This window comes from Ipomoea nil, unplaced genomic scaffold, assembly GCF_001879475.1.
Source record: "Ipomoea nil cultivar Tokyo-kokei standard unplaced genomic scaffold, Asagao_1.1 scaffold0873, whole genome shotgun sequence".
NCBI lineage: Eukaryota > Viridiplantae > Streptophyta > Magnoliopsida > Solanales > Convolvulaceae > Ipomoea > Ipomoea nil.
Window position 1 is genome coordinate 1,374,970 of NW_017617301.1, and position 13,224 is coordinate 1,388,193.

The following is a 13,224-nucleotide window of genomic DNA, read 5'->3' on the forward strand; positions in this document are numbered from 1 at the left end:
GCACTGCTTGTAGAGGAAAATATGGTATGCGTATGTCCTGTTTGGTAAAATAGTTAGCTTTGATGCAGATGTTCGTAAAGCTAAAAGCGTAGCCGACTAGACAAGGACAAAAATGATTCTTTATTTGATGAAACTAATGAAGGTTTTAAGGAGGGAGGAGGTGAATAAGAACATGCAGTGTGACTAAACTCCTCGAATGTCATTTTGCTAAGAACCAAGAAAAGTCAGAGGATGATGAGATTTGTTTTCTGTGTGTTTTCTCCATCTGCTCTGTGCATCCTTTTCCTCACTCTCTTTCTTTTTCTTTTCTCTGCTCTTGCTATTCCTGTGCAATCATCCAGGGCTGCTTCTTCCACTGCCACTGCACAAACATTTTCAAATTTGTTGATGATCAACATGCTTGCTGAAGGGGAATGCTTCGCATTTGGTGGGTTTATATGGACATTCACCACAATCGTCTCATCCTCCTTAAACTCTCCCTTCAACACTCGCAATGCAACTTCATTCTCAACCATTTGTTGAATCACCCGCTTCACAGCCCAGCCACCAAATCGAGGGTCAAACCCCATATTTGCCACAAACCTCACAGCTTTATCCGTGCAATGAAGCTTCATTTTCTGCTGTTTCAGTCCATCTATTAGCCTCTTCATCTGCAATCACACAAAATTATACACCTTCATCGACTATACTAGGATTCAGGACTCATATATACAACCAAAGATAATCAAGGTACAAAAAACATATAGTGTATTATTGTCTCATGGTATGGTATCAAGAATGTCCCGACACATATCTCAATAGATTAACCAATCTAAGGATTCATTTGGAAACAGGAAAAATGGAAGTTATTTTTCAGCATTTGGCTATCAACGAAAAATGAAATCAATGGAAAATACTCTTCTCGTCTAAAAAAAAAATACCAATTTTAACAGAAAATGTCTTCCAGAATTTTTATTCGAAACGCATTTTCCAAATTGCTAACTCATGCTCAGTTTTTTCTCTCTTGCTATCTGTCTAATTATTATTCATACTGAATAGGGCTACCTCAGTTAAACTATGAGTTTGGTTGGCTTAGGTCAAACAATAACTCGACCCCACCCATAGCCTAAAAGATTAAAAGACATTTAAGTTTAATTTCTTTTCTTCAATTTCTTTAGTTTAGCCTTGAATATAGATTGGATTGGGCTAGACCAAACATTACATATTTTGACCTACCCCACTTTCCACCAAACACAAATAGATTATTTTCTTACTTTTAGCCAAACACTAGGAAATGAAAATGTTTTCTAGAAATTATTGAGTCATTTTCCATGTTCCAAACGGACCATAAATAGAGTTGATAACTCTACTTTAGGTGAGGGTTTGGTTCCTAACAATTAAGGTTAGATATGAAATTATCTTGTTGTGGGCCTTAGTGTACAAACATCAACTTGAGATCACTAAGGCACATCCTGTTTTACCTCTCCACCAAGGCTCTAGGATAAGAGCAAGTGGGAGCAATTTGAAAAACAAAGGCATGCCAATAAATGTTGTACGTACCTGAATTTCAACAATTCGGCTAACTTGGTTCACGTCCAGAGGTTGGAAAACAACGTACTCGTCAATTCGATTCATGAACTCAGGCCGAAAACTCTGTCTTGCTAAGTCAACAACCTGTTTTTTCATGAATTCGTAAACTGCCTCTTTACTACCTTGCTGGATTTGAAGAGTGTCAATAATGGGTTGTGAACCAATGTTTGCTGTCAGTATCACAACAGTGTTTGTGAAGCTAACACTCCTCCCATGGGAGTCTATTATTCTTCCATCATTCAACACTTGTAACAGAATGTTGAAGACATCATGATGTGCCTTGTCAATTTCATCAAATAGCACCACTGAATAAGGCCTCCGTTGGACCACTTCTGGCAGCGCACTAACTAAATGTGAAACCGAAAGCTTTTCCATATGCTCGTTCATATCAATCCGCACGAGAGCATTTTCTGTGTCGAAAAGGTAAGCAGCAAGGGCCTTTGCAAGCTCAGTCCGCAAACGATAGATATTCAAAGTGACAATTTCCCTGAAACTTTTGCAGCCGCCGCATACCTTTTTCTGGTAAAAAAATGCTCGGTAACATATCTTTCTGCAATAACCGCTGCTGATACAAGGGCACTGTCAGATATTTTGACCCCATGATGCAACTCGTACTGTTCTCGCAACCCACGAAGAATGGAAATTGTATCTTGCACAGATGGTTGGCCACAGTATACTTTTCGAAACCTACGTTCTAAAGCAGGGTCTTTCTCAATGCACTTCCTATATTCATTCAGTGTAGTTGCTCCAATACATCTAAGTTCACCACGACCAAGCATTGATTTCAGTAAATTTCCAGCATCCATTGCCCCACCGGTACCACCTATTCATAAATCATACCAGAAATGCCTAATTTGAGCTTTTACTTTAAACAGCAAAATGAAAATAAACACACTACTTTTGCTTAGGCTGAGGCTGAGGCCAATTTAACAAAAGGTTGCGTGAACTGACAGGAAGTGAGCACTGACTAAGTGACTAATAAATAAAAGGAAAACAAAACTAGTACATAACAGAAAAAGGAAAAATACGAAGAAGAAATGGAATAAACTTGACCTGCACCAACAACAGTGTGGATCTCATCAATAAATATTATAATCTGCCCATTTGAAGCAATTACATTGTTTAATACAACTTTTAATCTTTCCTCAAATTCTCCACGGAACTTGGAGCCAGCAAGCAGTGAACTTATATCCAATGATATCAACTGACCAATAACAAAAAGACTGTCAACTGCTTACATGAAAAGAACATTACCCTCAAAACTAAAATAAAAATTGGCATATTAAGGATCACATTCAAAATATATTGCATGACAAAATACATCTCAAACAAAATCTAAATTTTGGAATAGTAGTTATAACCTTCCGATTCACGAGAGGTTCAGGAACATCTCCTTGGATAATCCGCTGTGCCAACCTAGGGACAAAGGAACAAAATCTCAGTACACATATTACATAGGTGAATGCCTCATTAAAAGCTGGACTAAACATCTTGTTGTGAAGAAGCCGTAAAATTTTCAGCTCTTCTTAAGTGGCAAGAAAGATGATATTTTATTCTTTATTCTGCAGCCTTGCATTGCTTTATGTGCTTTACTGCAACCAACTCTTCTCTAATTAAGAAACACATAAAGAAGAGAACATTTCATAAGGTTTTATTAGTATACATCATGAAGAAGGCAGAACATCTCCCTCAAAGAAAAACACGTGACCATCACCTCTCCAGTTTGTATAATCCCCATGCATCTATTTGTGATCATCTGACAGGTCTGACAATATGTAGTAACTTCTATACACAATCGTACTTAACGCTAATAGTTAAAGCAGTGCTTGTATCAGTAAAAAAAGTATACTTATCTTAACTCTAAAAAAGAATAAGGCGGCCTATAGGCCAATTTTGGCTTATTTGACCACTACTAATTGTTTGTTTTAGTTAAAATATCAATACAAGTGTTTGATTAATTAGCTTTTTGCAACTCCAAAATGCTAAAATTCAAAAAGCTACTCCAAGCAACTTTTTCAATTAGCTTTTTCAGAAAAGAAATTATACCAAAAAGCTATCAGCTAACAGCTAATTTACCAAACACTTTTCTACAATCAGCTAATGTCATCAACTACTTATACCTTCTAATTAACACAATCAGCTAACAGCTAACAGCTAACAGCCATTTACCAAACAGGGCCTAAGGTATGTGCTACCCATTGTAATTTTAGATTTAAAAAGGTGCATATTCAACTAAGCATATGCCAAACAAATAAAAAATAAACATACACAGAAAAGAAACACGGGAAACTATAGATCATACCCCCTAGCAATTGCAGTTTTTCCAACACCGGGCTCACCAATAATAACAGGATTGTTTTTTGTCCTCTGACTCAAAATTTGAATGCAACACTGTATTTCATCCTCCCGACCAATCACTGGATCAAGTTTGCCTTGCCTGGCCAGTTCAGTCATGTCAATCCCATATTTCTCAAGTACCTGGAACGTTCCCTCTGGATCTGTACAGAATTAACATCTATTACTTCTAGCACATTAGGAAAATTTTAAATTCAAATTTATGATATATTCAAGGATGAAATTCTAAAAGGGAAGTGGTGTTCAAAAACAAGAGCATGCTATTATGCACATACTTTGGTCAGTTACTCTCTGATTTCCACGTACAGCTTCGATAGCTTCCTTTAAAGATTTCTCACTAAGTTGCAGAGTTCTAAATAGTTGCTGGCCGAATCTTGTGTCTGAGTATAAAGCTAACAACAAGTGCTTTGCAGAAACATAGGAATCACCCATTTCTTTCTTATGTTTTTTTGCATTTTCTAAGAGAGAGTAGAGATGGGGCCCAATAATGGGACCACTAGTATCACCAGTCACCTGCAAGCAAAAATGCAGTTACTTACTTCAGACATTTAGGGAACAAGTAACAGATAATCTAAACAATTGAAATTTATAGCTCATACCTTAGGCTGTTGAGATATAAATGTATCTGTGGCTTGCAAAACTGATGTGTTATCCAGCCCAGCCTTAGTGAATATTCTCTGAGCTAACCCATCCTTCTGCTCCAGAAGGGCTTTCATTAAATGCTCTGTTTCAACCACCTGTTGTTTGTTGGCTCGCGCGGCATCTATGGCTCCAATAGTACACTCAAAACCCATCTCAATGTTTTCTGCAACACTAATCTGCAAAATTGATACACACATTCAATGTTGAAGCCTATCTATATTATCACTAAAATTACTTAGAAAAGCATAGTGTTCATCATACGAAAAACAATTTTCAAGACAAGGAGTACCTTTAATCTTGTTTCTTAGTTCTAAGTTCTATTTTGAACTATATAATCTATTATATAAAATTAAAACTAAGCCAATATTTAGTCAAAATGACTAAAATTAAAAGAAAAGAAAAACCTTAAGTGGCAATGCAAAAAGTGTTAGAAGATTTGTCAAAGTCCTATAAAACGAGGATAATCAAAGAACACTTAAAAGCAGAAAAGATGATGACAAGAAATCTAAAAGTTGACAGAGAACACACCGTTTCTCCTATTAAATTATTGCTTACAATTTCCCATTGTTCCTTCCTAAGATTCAGTTCTTCTTCATCTCCTCTAGTGTATAAAACCTGATTGGAAGTAAATGAACTGTTCATTGTCTGAAAGTGCCACATGGCGTAAACAAACCATTACAAGGCAAAAATGAACAAACCTTGTGCTTCTTTTTAACATGATCGAAGGATTCTATTACACCTTCATAAAAACTGTAATAGGAAAAGAAAAGTTAGTATATTATATTACTGGAAATTGTTAAACAATGAACTCAACTTGTATATTTCTATATGTTCTGTTCATATGTACAAGGAAATGTAGAGCTATTTATACAAGACAAGAGCTAATCATAGCCATAGATTTCAAACACCTAAACCTAAGGCTACAGTCTAGTTAAGCTTTTTGACATAATTTTACAACAAGGAGGCATACAACCAACAAGTTGCTGGCCCATGCTACCTCCGGCAGTCCTTAATACAATAATAGCAGCAATATGGCAAGGTGGGATTGCCCGGCATAACATCCAACCCACCTCACCAATCAACAGTCAGGGTGTGTTTGGTTCGCACATCGGAATCGGAATCGGAATGGGTATCAAATACTTGGTAATGGTAATGGATTTTGATGAAAGTATTTTGCATGTTTGGTAGTAGGGTGAAATGGGAATGATTAGGCTAAGGATGAATAATGGGATGAAAACCTCAATAAAATAAGGGAATGAGTTTTTCCATTAATGTGGTATTCTAAACCCATAGTAGTGTTTTAAAAACCAGTGAACCAAACAATAACAATCACTTTCATACCCATACCTGAGTGCTAAACCTGCCAACCAAACACACCCTCAGACATAGCCCTATAATCAACACCCAACCATAGCTCTATAATCCCACATTCCCACACCCCATGAAAGTATTCACTCCTCTTGCGAGGAGGATATCTAATAGCTTATGACTTAAATTATAGATGTATGTGAAGAACTTACACACTATTCCATGGGCACCAAACTTTGACCTTGGAACCAACAAGACTCTCATCATATGCTATCTCTCTTTTCTCCAGAACCTGGCATACACTACCAATCAGACCTTTGCAGATTAAGGAAGTGAAGTCCAGCATATATATAAATATCACCCCAGCCTAGTCCCTAGATAAACACACATCTCCAAAAGCATGTATTGAAAATATCAATCAAAAAGAGAATAATTTTAAGATGAAATTGAAGTTTAGTGTGATATGAAACAGGTTGAGATGAGACCCTGATTTGGACAGCAAGTAGCATTAGAGTTTCAAATCATAAAGAAATTGTATATGCAGTTTTATGTTAGGAAAAAGTATAAAATACTTTCTCATTGTCCAATGGGCGCTTTCTCTTCATGCTCATCCTTTGGTTTCCTTCTTTACCTTCAGCAGACATCTGAGGGTACTCTTGTGAAGACACCAACCTCTGCTGCATGATGAATACAAAATGTTCCCTTAAATGAACCCAGAAAAGAACACAATTAATAGGATGAGACTTGATAGTGAAAAGCCAAAAAGTTACATTGCTATTATCTTCTGCAGAGGAATTTGGCACATTAGAGAGAATTTCATGAGTAGGCAGGGGCTTCATTGAGCAATTGGGCTGTGAATCTTGGGAGTGCAATTTATCTAGCGGGTCACAGCGACCACGATCATCCACGGAATTCCGTCCATTGAAACCACTACTGGGTACTGTGTTGGGAGACGTATTCACAGCTCCATTTTCATCGTTAGAAGATGCTTCTTGTTTTGCGTCCACGCCCATCTCATCAAACAAAAGATTTAACACTACGAAGACTATGCATGAAATGAAATGCCCAAAAAACGACTTCACAAACCCAGAAAAGAAAACAACAAAAATGCACTCCAGGTCGAATCTAATTTCAACCGGCAAATTATCCTGTGCATCCGTATGCACCATGCATGGTGCATACGGATGCAAAAACGACGTCGTTTTAATAAAACGCGCGTCTTTGTCACACACCTGCAATCTAGACAAAAGATCCACACAGAAAAGGTAGAGAAGAAGAAGAACAGATTTGGGATTGAGAAGGGAAATTGGGAGGAAATTAGGGTTTTTGGCTAAAACCAATCCGAAAACATGCATGAATGATAAAAATATCTCACTAGACTAGATAACAACAAAAGCTACGCTAATGCCTCCAAAGATCTTCTAACAAACTCCGGATTCCTCGCATGCCACCGGCAACCTTCTTCCAGGACATCAGCCTGAGACAGCTCATGCGTCCCACGACGTCGTTTTCCCTTCTTCTCCAACGGCTCTCAACTACCAACGGTTAAGCCTCATACGGCGTCGTTCTATTTAAGTTTTAACGGCTCAACTTAATAATGCAAACTGTGTCATTTTGGTCCTCCGACTTCCCCACTTAACTTCTTCTCTCAATTCCAATTTGCAGATCAGCCTTTGATGTATCATTTTTAGGGTCAATGATCATGACATTACCCTCTCCTCCAATGGATCCTTGTCCCCAAGGATCAAAATTTGGGAACTGCTTCACTATATGATGATAATTTTCCCAAGTAGCTGCTTCCTTTGGCAAATTGGCCCACTGAATTAGGATCTCTGTCTCAGCTGCATTGTTTTTCTTTACCATTCTCTTTCCAAGGGTAGCCACAGGTTGAGTTAGAACCATGCCATCTGCATTTGTGGAAGGTAATTCTGTTTGTGGTTCTATTCCATCTCCTACCCTTTTTTTCAACAAAGACACATGGAATACAGGGTGGATAGAAGCTTCTCCAGGAAGTCTAAGTTTGTAAGCCACCTTGCCTACCTTCTCAATGACCTCATAAGGTCCATAATACCTGGAAGTAAGCTTGATGTTGGATCTAATTGCCATGGAAACCTGCCTGTATGGCTGTATTTTGAGGTACACCCAATCTCCCTCCTCAAATGCTCTCTCACTCCTGTGTCTATCTGCCTGTTGCTTCATCCTGGCTTGAGCTTTGTGGAGGTTTTCCCTGAGTAGGGCCACCATAGCTGCCCTTCCTTTGAACCAGTCACTCCCCTCTCCTTCTGTAATTATATCAAAGGTCAAGGCTGGTGGGAGATACCCATACAATGCTTGAAAAGGGGAACATTGCAGAGAAGTGTGAAAATTGGTGTTGTACCAATGTTCTGCTAAATGAAGCCACTTAACCCATGCTTTTGGTCTATGGAAAACCATGCACCTCAGGTATGTTTCCAAACACTTGTTGACCCTTTCTGTTTGCCCATCAGATTGTGGGTGGTAGGCTGATGACATACTTAACTTCACTTGTAGCTGTTTGAACAGAAACTGCCAGAATTTACTCAAGAATACCTTGTCCCTATCACTCACAATGTCCTGTGGCAACCCATGCAATTTATAAATATGTTCCATGAATAGCTCAGCCACCCTTTCAGCAGTATAGGGATGTGAGAGTGCCAAGAAATGGCTATATTTGGTGAACCTGTCCACAATTACCATTATGACTTCCTTCCCATTAGTGCTGTCAATACGGGCCGGCGGGGCGGGGCGGGCCAAAGCCCGGCGGGCCGCGGGCCTAAACGGGGCGGGCTAAAAAAGCCCGCTTCTAAACGGGCCTGGGTTTGACAGGCCCGGACCGCCCCGCCAGTGGCCCGCGGGCTAGGCGGGCCCCCGCCCAAACCCTTTTTTTTTTTAAAAATTGTTCATCAAACATCTAACTAATTAAAATAAATTGATATATAAATCATAACTCACATTAAATATTACATAAATTTCAAAGTTCATAGTTTATCAAACATCAAACTAGTCACAACTACAAAGTCCAAAAATATTACACATAACAATAATTTTAAAGTACATATTTTATATAAAAATATTTTATATAAAATAAAATAAAATAATGGCGGGCAACCCGCAGGCCTGGCGGGCCGCGGGCCTAAGCGGGGCGGGCCAAAAAAGCCCGCTCCTAAACGGTCCTCTATTTTCAAAACCCGCCCCCTACCTAAGTAGGGGCGGGGCGGGCCGGCCCGGCGGGCTAAGCCCATTTTGACGGCTCTACTTCCCATGAGAATTAGGAAACCCTTCAATGAAGTCCATGGATATACTCTTCCAGGCCTGGTCAGGTATCTTGAGTGGTTGTAACAACCCAGGGTAGGCCACATTCTCATCCTTACATCTCTGGCAAACATCACAGCTCCTTAGTGCCAGCTTCACTTCCTTCTTCATTCCTTTCCAGTGGAATAGTTGCTTAAGCCTATGGTAGGTAACTTACTGTCCAGAATGTCCTCCAATAGGTGAATGGTGCATTTGAGCTATAAGTTTACTCCTTAATTCTCCATTACTTCCAATGTACAATCTCCCTTTATACTTAATTAGGCCCTCTATTACTGTATACAATGAATCCTGATTAGGGGCAATCAGATTCATAGGCAGTAATTTGGAAGCCAGCTCATCCTTCTCATAACTTTTCAAGATTTCTTCTATCCACATAGGTCTCACTGTTGACACAGCTAAGAGTTCAGCTTGTTCTTGGTTATCTCTCCTGGACAAAGCATCAGCCACACAATTATCCACACCCTTCTTGTACTGAATAGTATAACTCAAGCCTAGTAACTTGGTTAAGCCCTTCTGTTGCATAGTTGTGGTGATCTTTTGCTCTAATAGGAACTTCAAACTCTGATGGTCAGTTCTGATTATAAAATGCCCCCCAATCAAATAAGGTCTCCACTTGTCAACTGCATTTATGATGGATAGATATTCCTTCTCATATATTGATAATCCCAAGTGCTTGTTTCCAAATCCCTTACTGAAGTATGCCACTGGCTTCCCTCCTTGCATCAAAACTGCCCCCATCCCCTTGTAACAAGCATCAGCCTCCACTACAAACTCTTTATTGAAGTCAGGTAGTGTTAACACTGGGGCAGTACACAAAGCTTTCTTCAGTTCTTCAAAAGCCACCTCTGATTCATTGCTCCATTGGAAGGCATCTTTTTTCAACATGTTGGTAAGGGGCCTACTTATGGTCCCATAAGCTTTGATGAACCTTCTGTAGTACCCAGTAAGGCCTAGGAACCCTCTCAAACCCTTGACACTAGTTGGCTTAGGCCAGGCTGCCACAGCAGTTAGCTTAGCAGGGTCAGTTTTCAACCCATGTTCTGAGATTATGTGGCCTAAGTACTCCACTTCTGATGTAGCAAAGGTACATTTGCTCATCTTTGCTAGCAGTTGATGGTCCTTCATAATTCCCAGCACCTCTCTCAGGTCCCTCCAATGATCCTCAAAGGATGAACTGTACACCAATATGTCATCAAAAAAGACTAAGACTGACTTCCTGATTAGAGACTTAAACACAAAGTTCATAAGAGCCTGAAATGTTGCAGGGGCATTGGTGAGCCCAAAGGGCATCACTATGAACTCATACAGGCCTTGGTGTGTCTTGAAGGCTGTTTTATGTTCCTCACCTTTCTTCATTCTCACTTGATGATATCCACTCCTCAAATCCAGCTTAGTAAATACCTTGGCACTGGCTAATTCTGAGAATAAGTCTTCAACTAGAGGGATTGGAAACTTGTTCTTGATGGTGATTTCATTCAAAGCTCTGTAATCAATGCAGAATCTCCATGAATTGTCCTTTTTGGGCACCAAAAGCACAGGTGAGGCAAAGGATGATGTGCTAGGGGTGATGATGCCTGCTGACAGCATTTCTTCCACCATTTTTTCTATGATGTTTTTCTGTAAATAGGAATATCTGTAGGGCTTGATGTTTACTGGTTTAGTGCTTGGAATTAAGGGAATTTCATGGTCAAAGGGTCTATGTGGGGGTAGGGTTTTAGGCTCATCAAATAGGTCATGGAACTCCTGTAGGATTGCAGTCAGTTCTTGCTGGTGAGGGTCAGGTTTTTGGTGGTGACTTACACTGATATTTCCTTGGACACTATAGGAAGTGCCATGTACTAGGAACCCCTGTACTCCTTCCTTTTGCCATCTCCTCAACTCCTTCTTAGAAACCTGTTGCAAAGCAGCCTTTCTTGACATGCCTTTCAGTAACACTTTTTTGCCCTCCTTATGGAATGAGATACTAGGAGGTCTAGTATGCAATTGGATTGGTGCATAGGTGTCAATCCAGTCCATTCCTAGGACCATGTCACACCCACCAAGCCTCAGCAATCTAAAATCCTTCTCAAACTCCTCCCCATTCACTGTCCACCTAATCCCACAACACACTGAATCACATACAAGTTTATCACCATTGGCTATTGTCACTGTAAGGGGACTAGCTTTTGCAGGAGTGATTTTTAGCTGGTTCAATATCCTTGGATCCAAGAAACTGTGTGTACTTCCACAATCCACTAAGATTACAACTGTTTGCCTATTGATGGTTCCCATCAATTTGATGGTGTTCATTCCTTCCCCTCCAATCACTGCACATAGGGTCACTTCAGCCTCATCTTGTCCTGAGTCCCCCACTGCCTCCTCTTCTTCAGGTTGGTCCTCTTTGTTCTCCTCTTCAAGCTCTGGAGACTCAAATTCTTCAATTATATTGAAGGTTGGACCCTTACATTTGTGGCCAGGGTTCCAGGGTTCAAAACACTTGAAGCACTTGTTTTGCTCCCTGAGCTGACTCTTAAACCTACTGACTTCAGTTGATTTGGTGTAAGTCTGTGGGGTATTGGATGCTGTGGTTTTAAGGGAACTCTGGTGGAATTGGGATCTATTAGGCTCAGGGTTTTTTTGGCTATAAGGTTTAGGATAGGATTGATTTTTCTGGAAAGTAGAGGTGGTTTTGAGGTTGGAGTGGGATGTATTTTTCTGAGGCTCACTCACCTTAAGACGCTTTTCAAACTGTCTGGCTACCCAAATAGCATCTTCCAAGTTTTCTGGTTTAGATGTTCTCACAAAACACCTAAGTTGCTGTTTCAATCTCACAACAAAGCTGTCTAGAAAGTATTGATCAGTTAGGAATGGATAAACTTGCAGCAACAACCCCTTATATTCTTCAAATTTATCTGAAAATTCAACCACATTCCCCCATTGCTTAAAAGTTGAGAATTCTTCCATCACATCTACATCACTCTGGCAGAACCTTTTACATACTGCCCTAGCAAACAAAGGCCACTGAAACCCTTCTCTCAGGCCATTGAGGTATCCTTCATACCACAATGCCACCTTCCCAGTCAGGTTCACACACAGGATATGCAAGATTTCCTCTCTAGGAATTCTAGCTAACATGAAGAACCTCTCACACCTTATCACCCACAACCTGGGATTTTCATAATCAAAAACAGGAAATTCGTGTTTGTACCTCATTCCTTGTTCACCCCCTGGGTTGTGGTGGCCTGCCCTTGCTCCAAAATGCACCCTTCTAGCCAATCCTGGTCTGACTGGTTCAGGGATCCCATGGAATCCAAAGTGATGCTCTGGTAATCCCTCATCCTCATCAGAGACTTCTTCTACTTCCACTTGGCCTTCCCTAGCAGGCTCCTTACCAGGTCTCCTACCTGGATCCACACTACATTCTCCTGGGCTCTGTTGAGGGGGTGGGGGCTGCCCATGGACTGAGGGTTGTTCCATGGATGGTGGAGGTGGTTGGTTCAGCCTTAAGAGCTCCATAATCTCATCTTTCCACTCCACCATGTGTGCTCTAAGCTCCAGGATAGAGGCTTCATTCTCTGCTGCCCATCAGTGATCCTTGTATTTTGCTCAAGGTTGCTTGCCTCTAACCTTGCTTCAAACTCGGCTTGCTTCTCTTGCAAGGCCCTAAATCGTTCTTCGTTGTTCACCATTGTAGCCCAGCAAAGGAGCTCTGATACCAAATGTCACACACCTGCAATCTAGACAAAAGATCCACACAGAAAAGGTAGAGAAGAAGAAGAACAGATTTGGGACTGAGAAGGGAAATTGGGAGGAAATTAGGGTTTTTGGCTAAAACCAATCCAAAAACATGCATGAATGATAAAAATATCTCACTAGACTAGATAACAACAAAAGCTACGCTAATGCCTCCAAGGATCTTCTAACAAACTCCGGATTCCTCGCATGCCACCGGCAACCTTCTTCCAGGACATCAGCCTGAGACAGCTCATGCGTCCCACGACGTCGTTTTCCCTTCTTCTCCAACTGCTCTCAACTACCAAC

General features: G+C 40.3%; 2 protein-coding genes across 2 annotated transcripts; both read right to left on the reverse strand.

Annotated features, from left to right (window-relative positions):
- Positions 1 to 224: 224 nt before the first annotated feature.
- LOC109178856 (chaperone protein ClpB3, mitochondrial-like) lies at positions 225 to 6,687 on the reverse strand. The gene is made up of 13 exons (XM_019328407.1): positions 6,645 to 6,687; positions 6,447 to 6,551; positions 6,087 to 6,166; positions 5,265 to 5,316; positions 5,095 to 5,181; positions 4,524 to 4,742; positions 4,200 to 4,437; positions 3,872 to 4,067; positions 2,931 to 2,985; positions 2,623 to 2,773; positions 2,064 to 2,392; positions 1,540 to 2,016; positions 225 to 650 (listed from the first exon to the last, which is right to left on the reverse strand). The coding sequence occupies exons 2-13, from the start codon at positions 6,516 to 6,518 to the stop codon at positions 225 to 227; spliced, it is 2,382 nt and encodes a 793-aa protein (XP_019183952.1). The 5' UTR covers positions 6,519 to 6,551; positions 6,645 to 6,687.
- A 2,670-nt stretch (positions 6,688 to 9,357) lies between these two features.
- LOC109178857 lies at positions 9,358 to 12,723 on the reverse strand. Its single transcript, XM_019328409.1, has one exon. The coding sequence runs from the start codon at positions 12,721 to 12,723 to the stop codon at positions 9,358 to 9,360; it is 3,366 nt and encodes a 1,121-aa protein (XP_019183954.1).
- Positions 12,724 to 13,224: the final 501 nt, after the last annotated feature.

Coding starts and splice junctions, on each gene's coding strand:
- LOC109178856 (XM_019328407.1), bottom strand. CDS start 6,518: ATGTCTGCTGAAGGTAAAGAAGGAAACCAAAGGATGAGCATGAAGAGA. Junction 5,317..6,086: donor TGGTGCCCATGGAATAGTGT/GTAAGTTCTTCA, acceptor TTCCTATTACAG/TTTTTATGAAGGTGTAATAG. Junction 2,986..3,871: donor AAAACTGCAATTGCTAGGGG/GTATGATCTATA, acceptor CTTTGTCCCTAG/GTTGGCACAGCGGATTATCC.
- LOC109178857 (XM_019328409.1), bottom strand. CDS start 12,723: ATGGTGGAGTGGAAAGATGAGATTATGGAGCTCTTAAGGCTGAACCAA.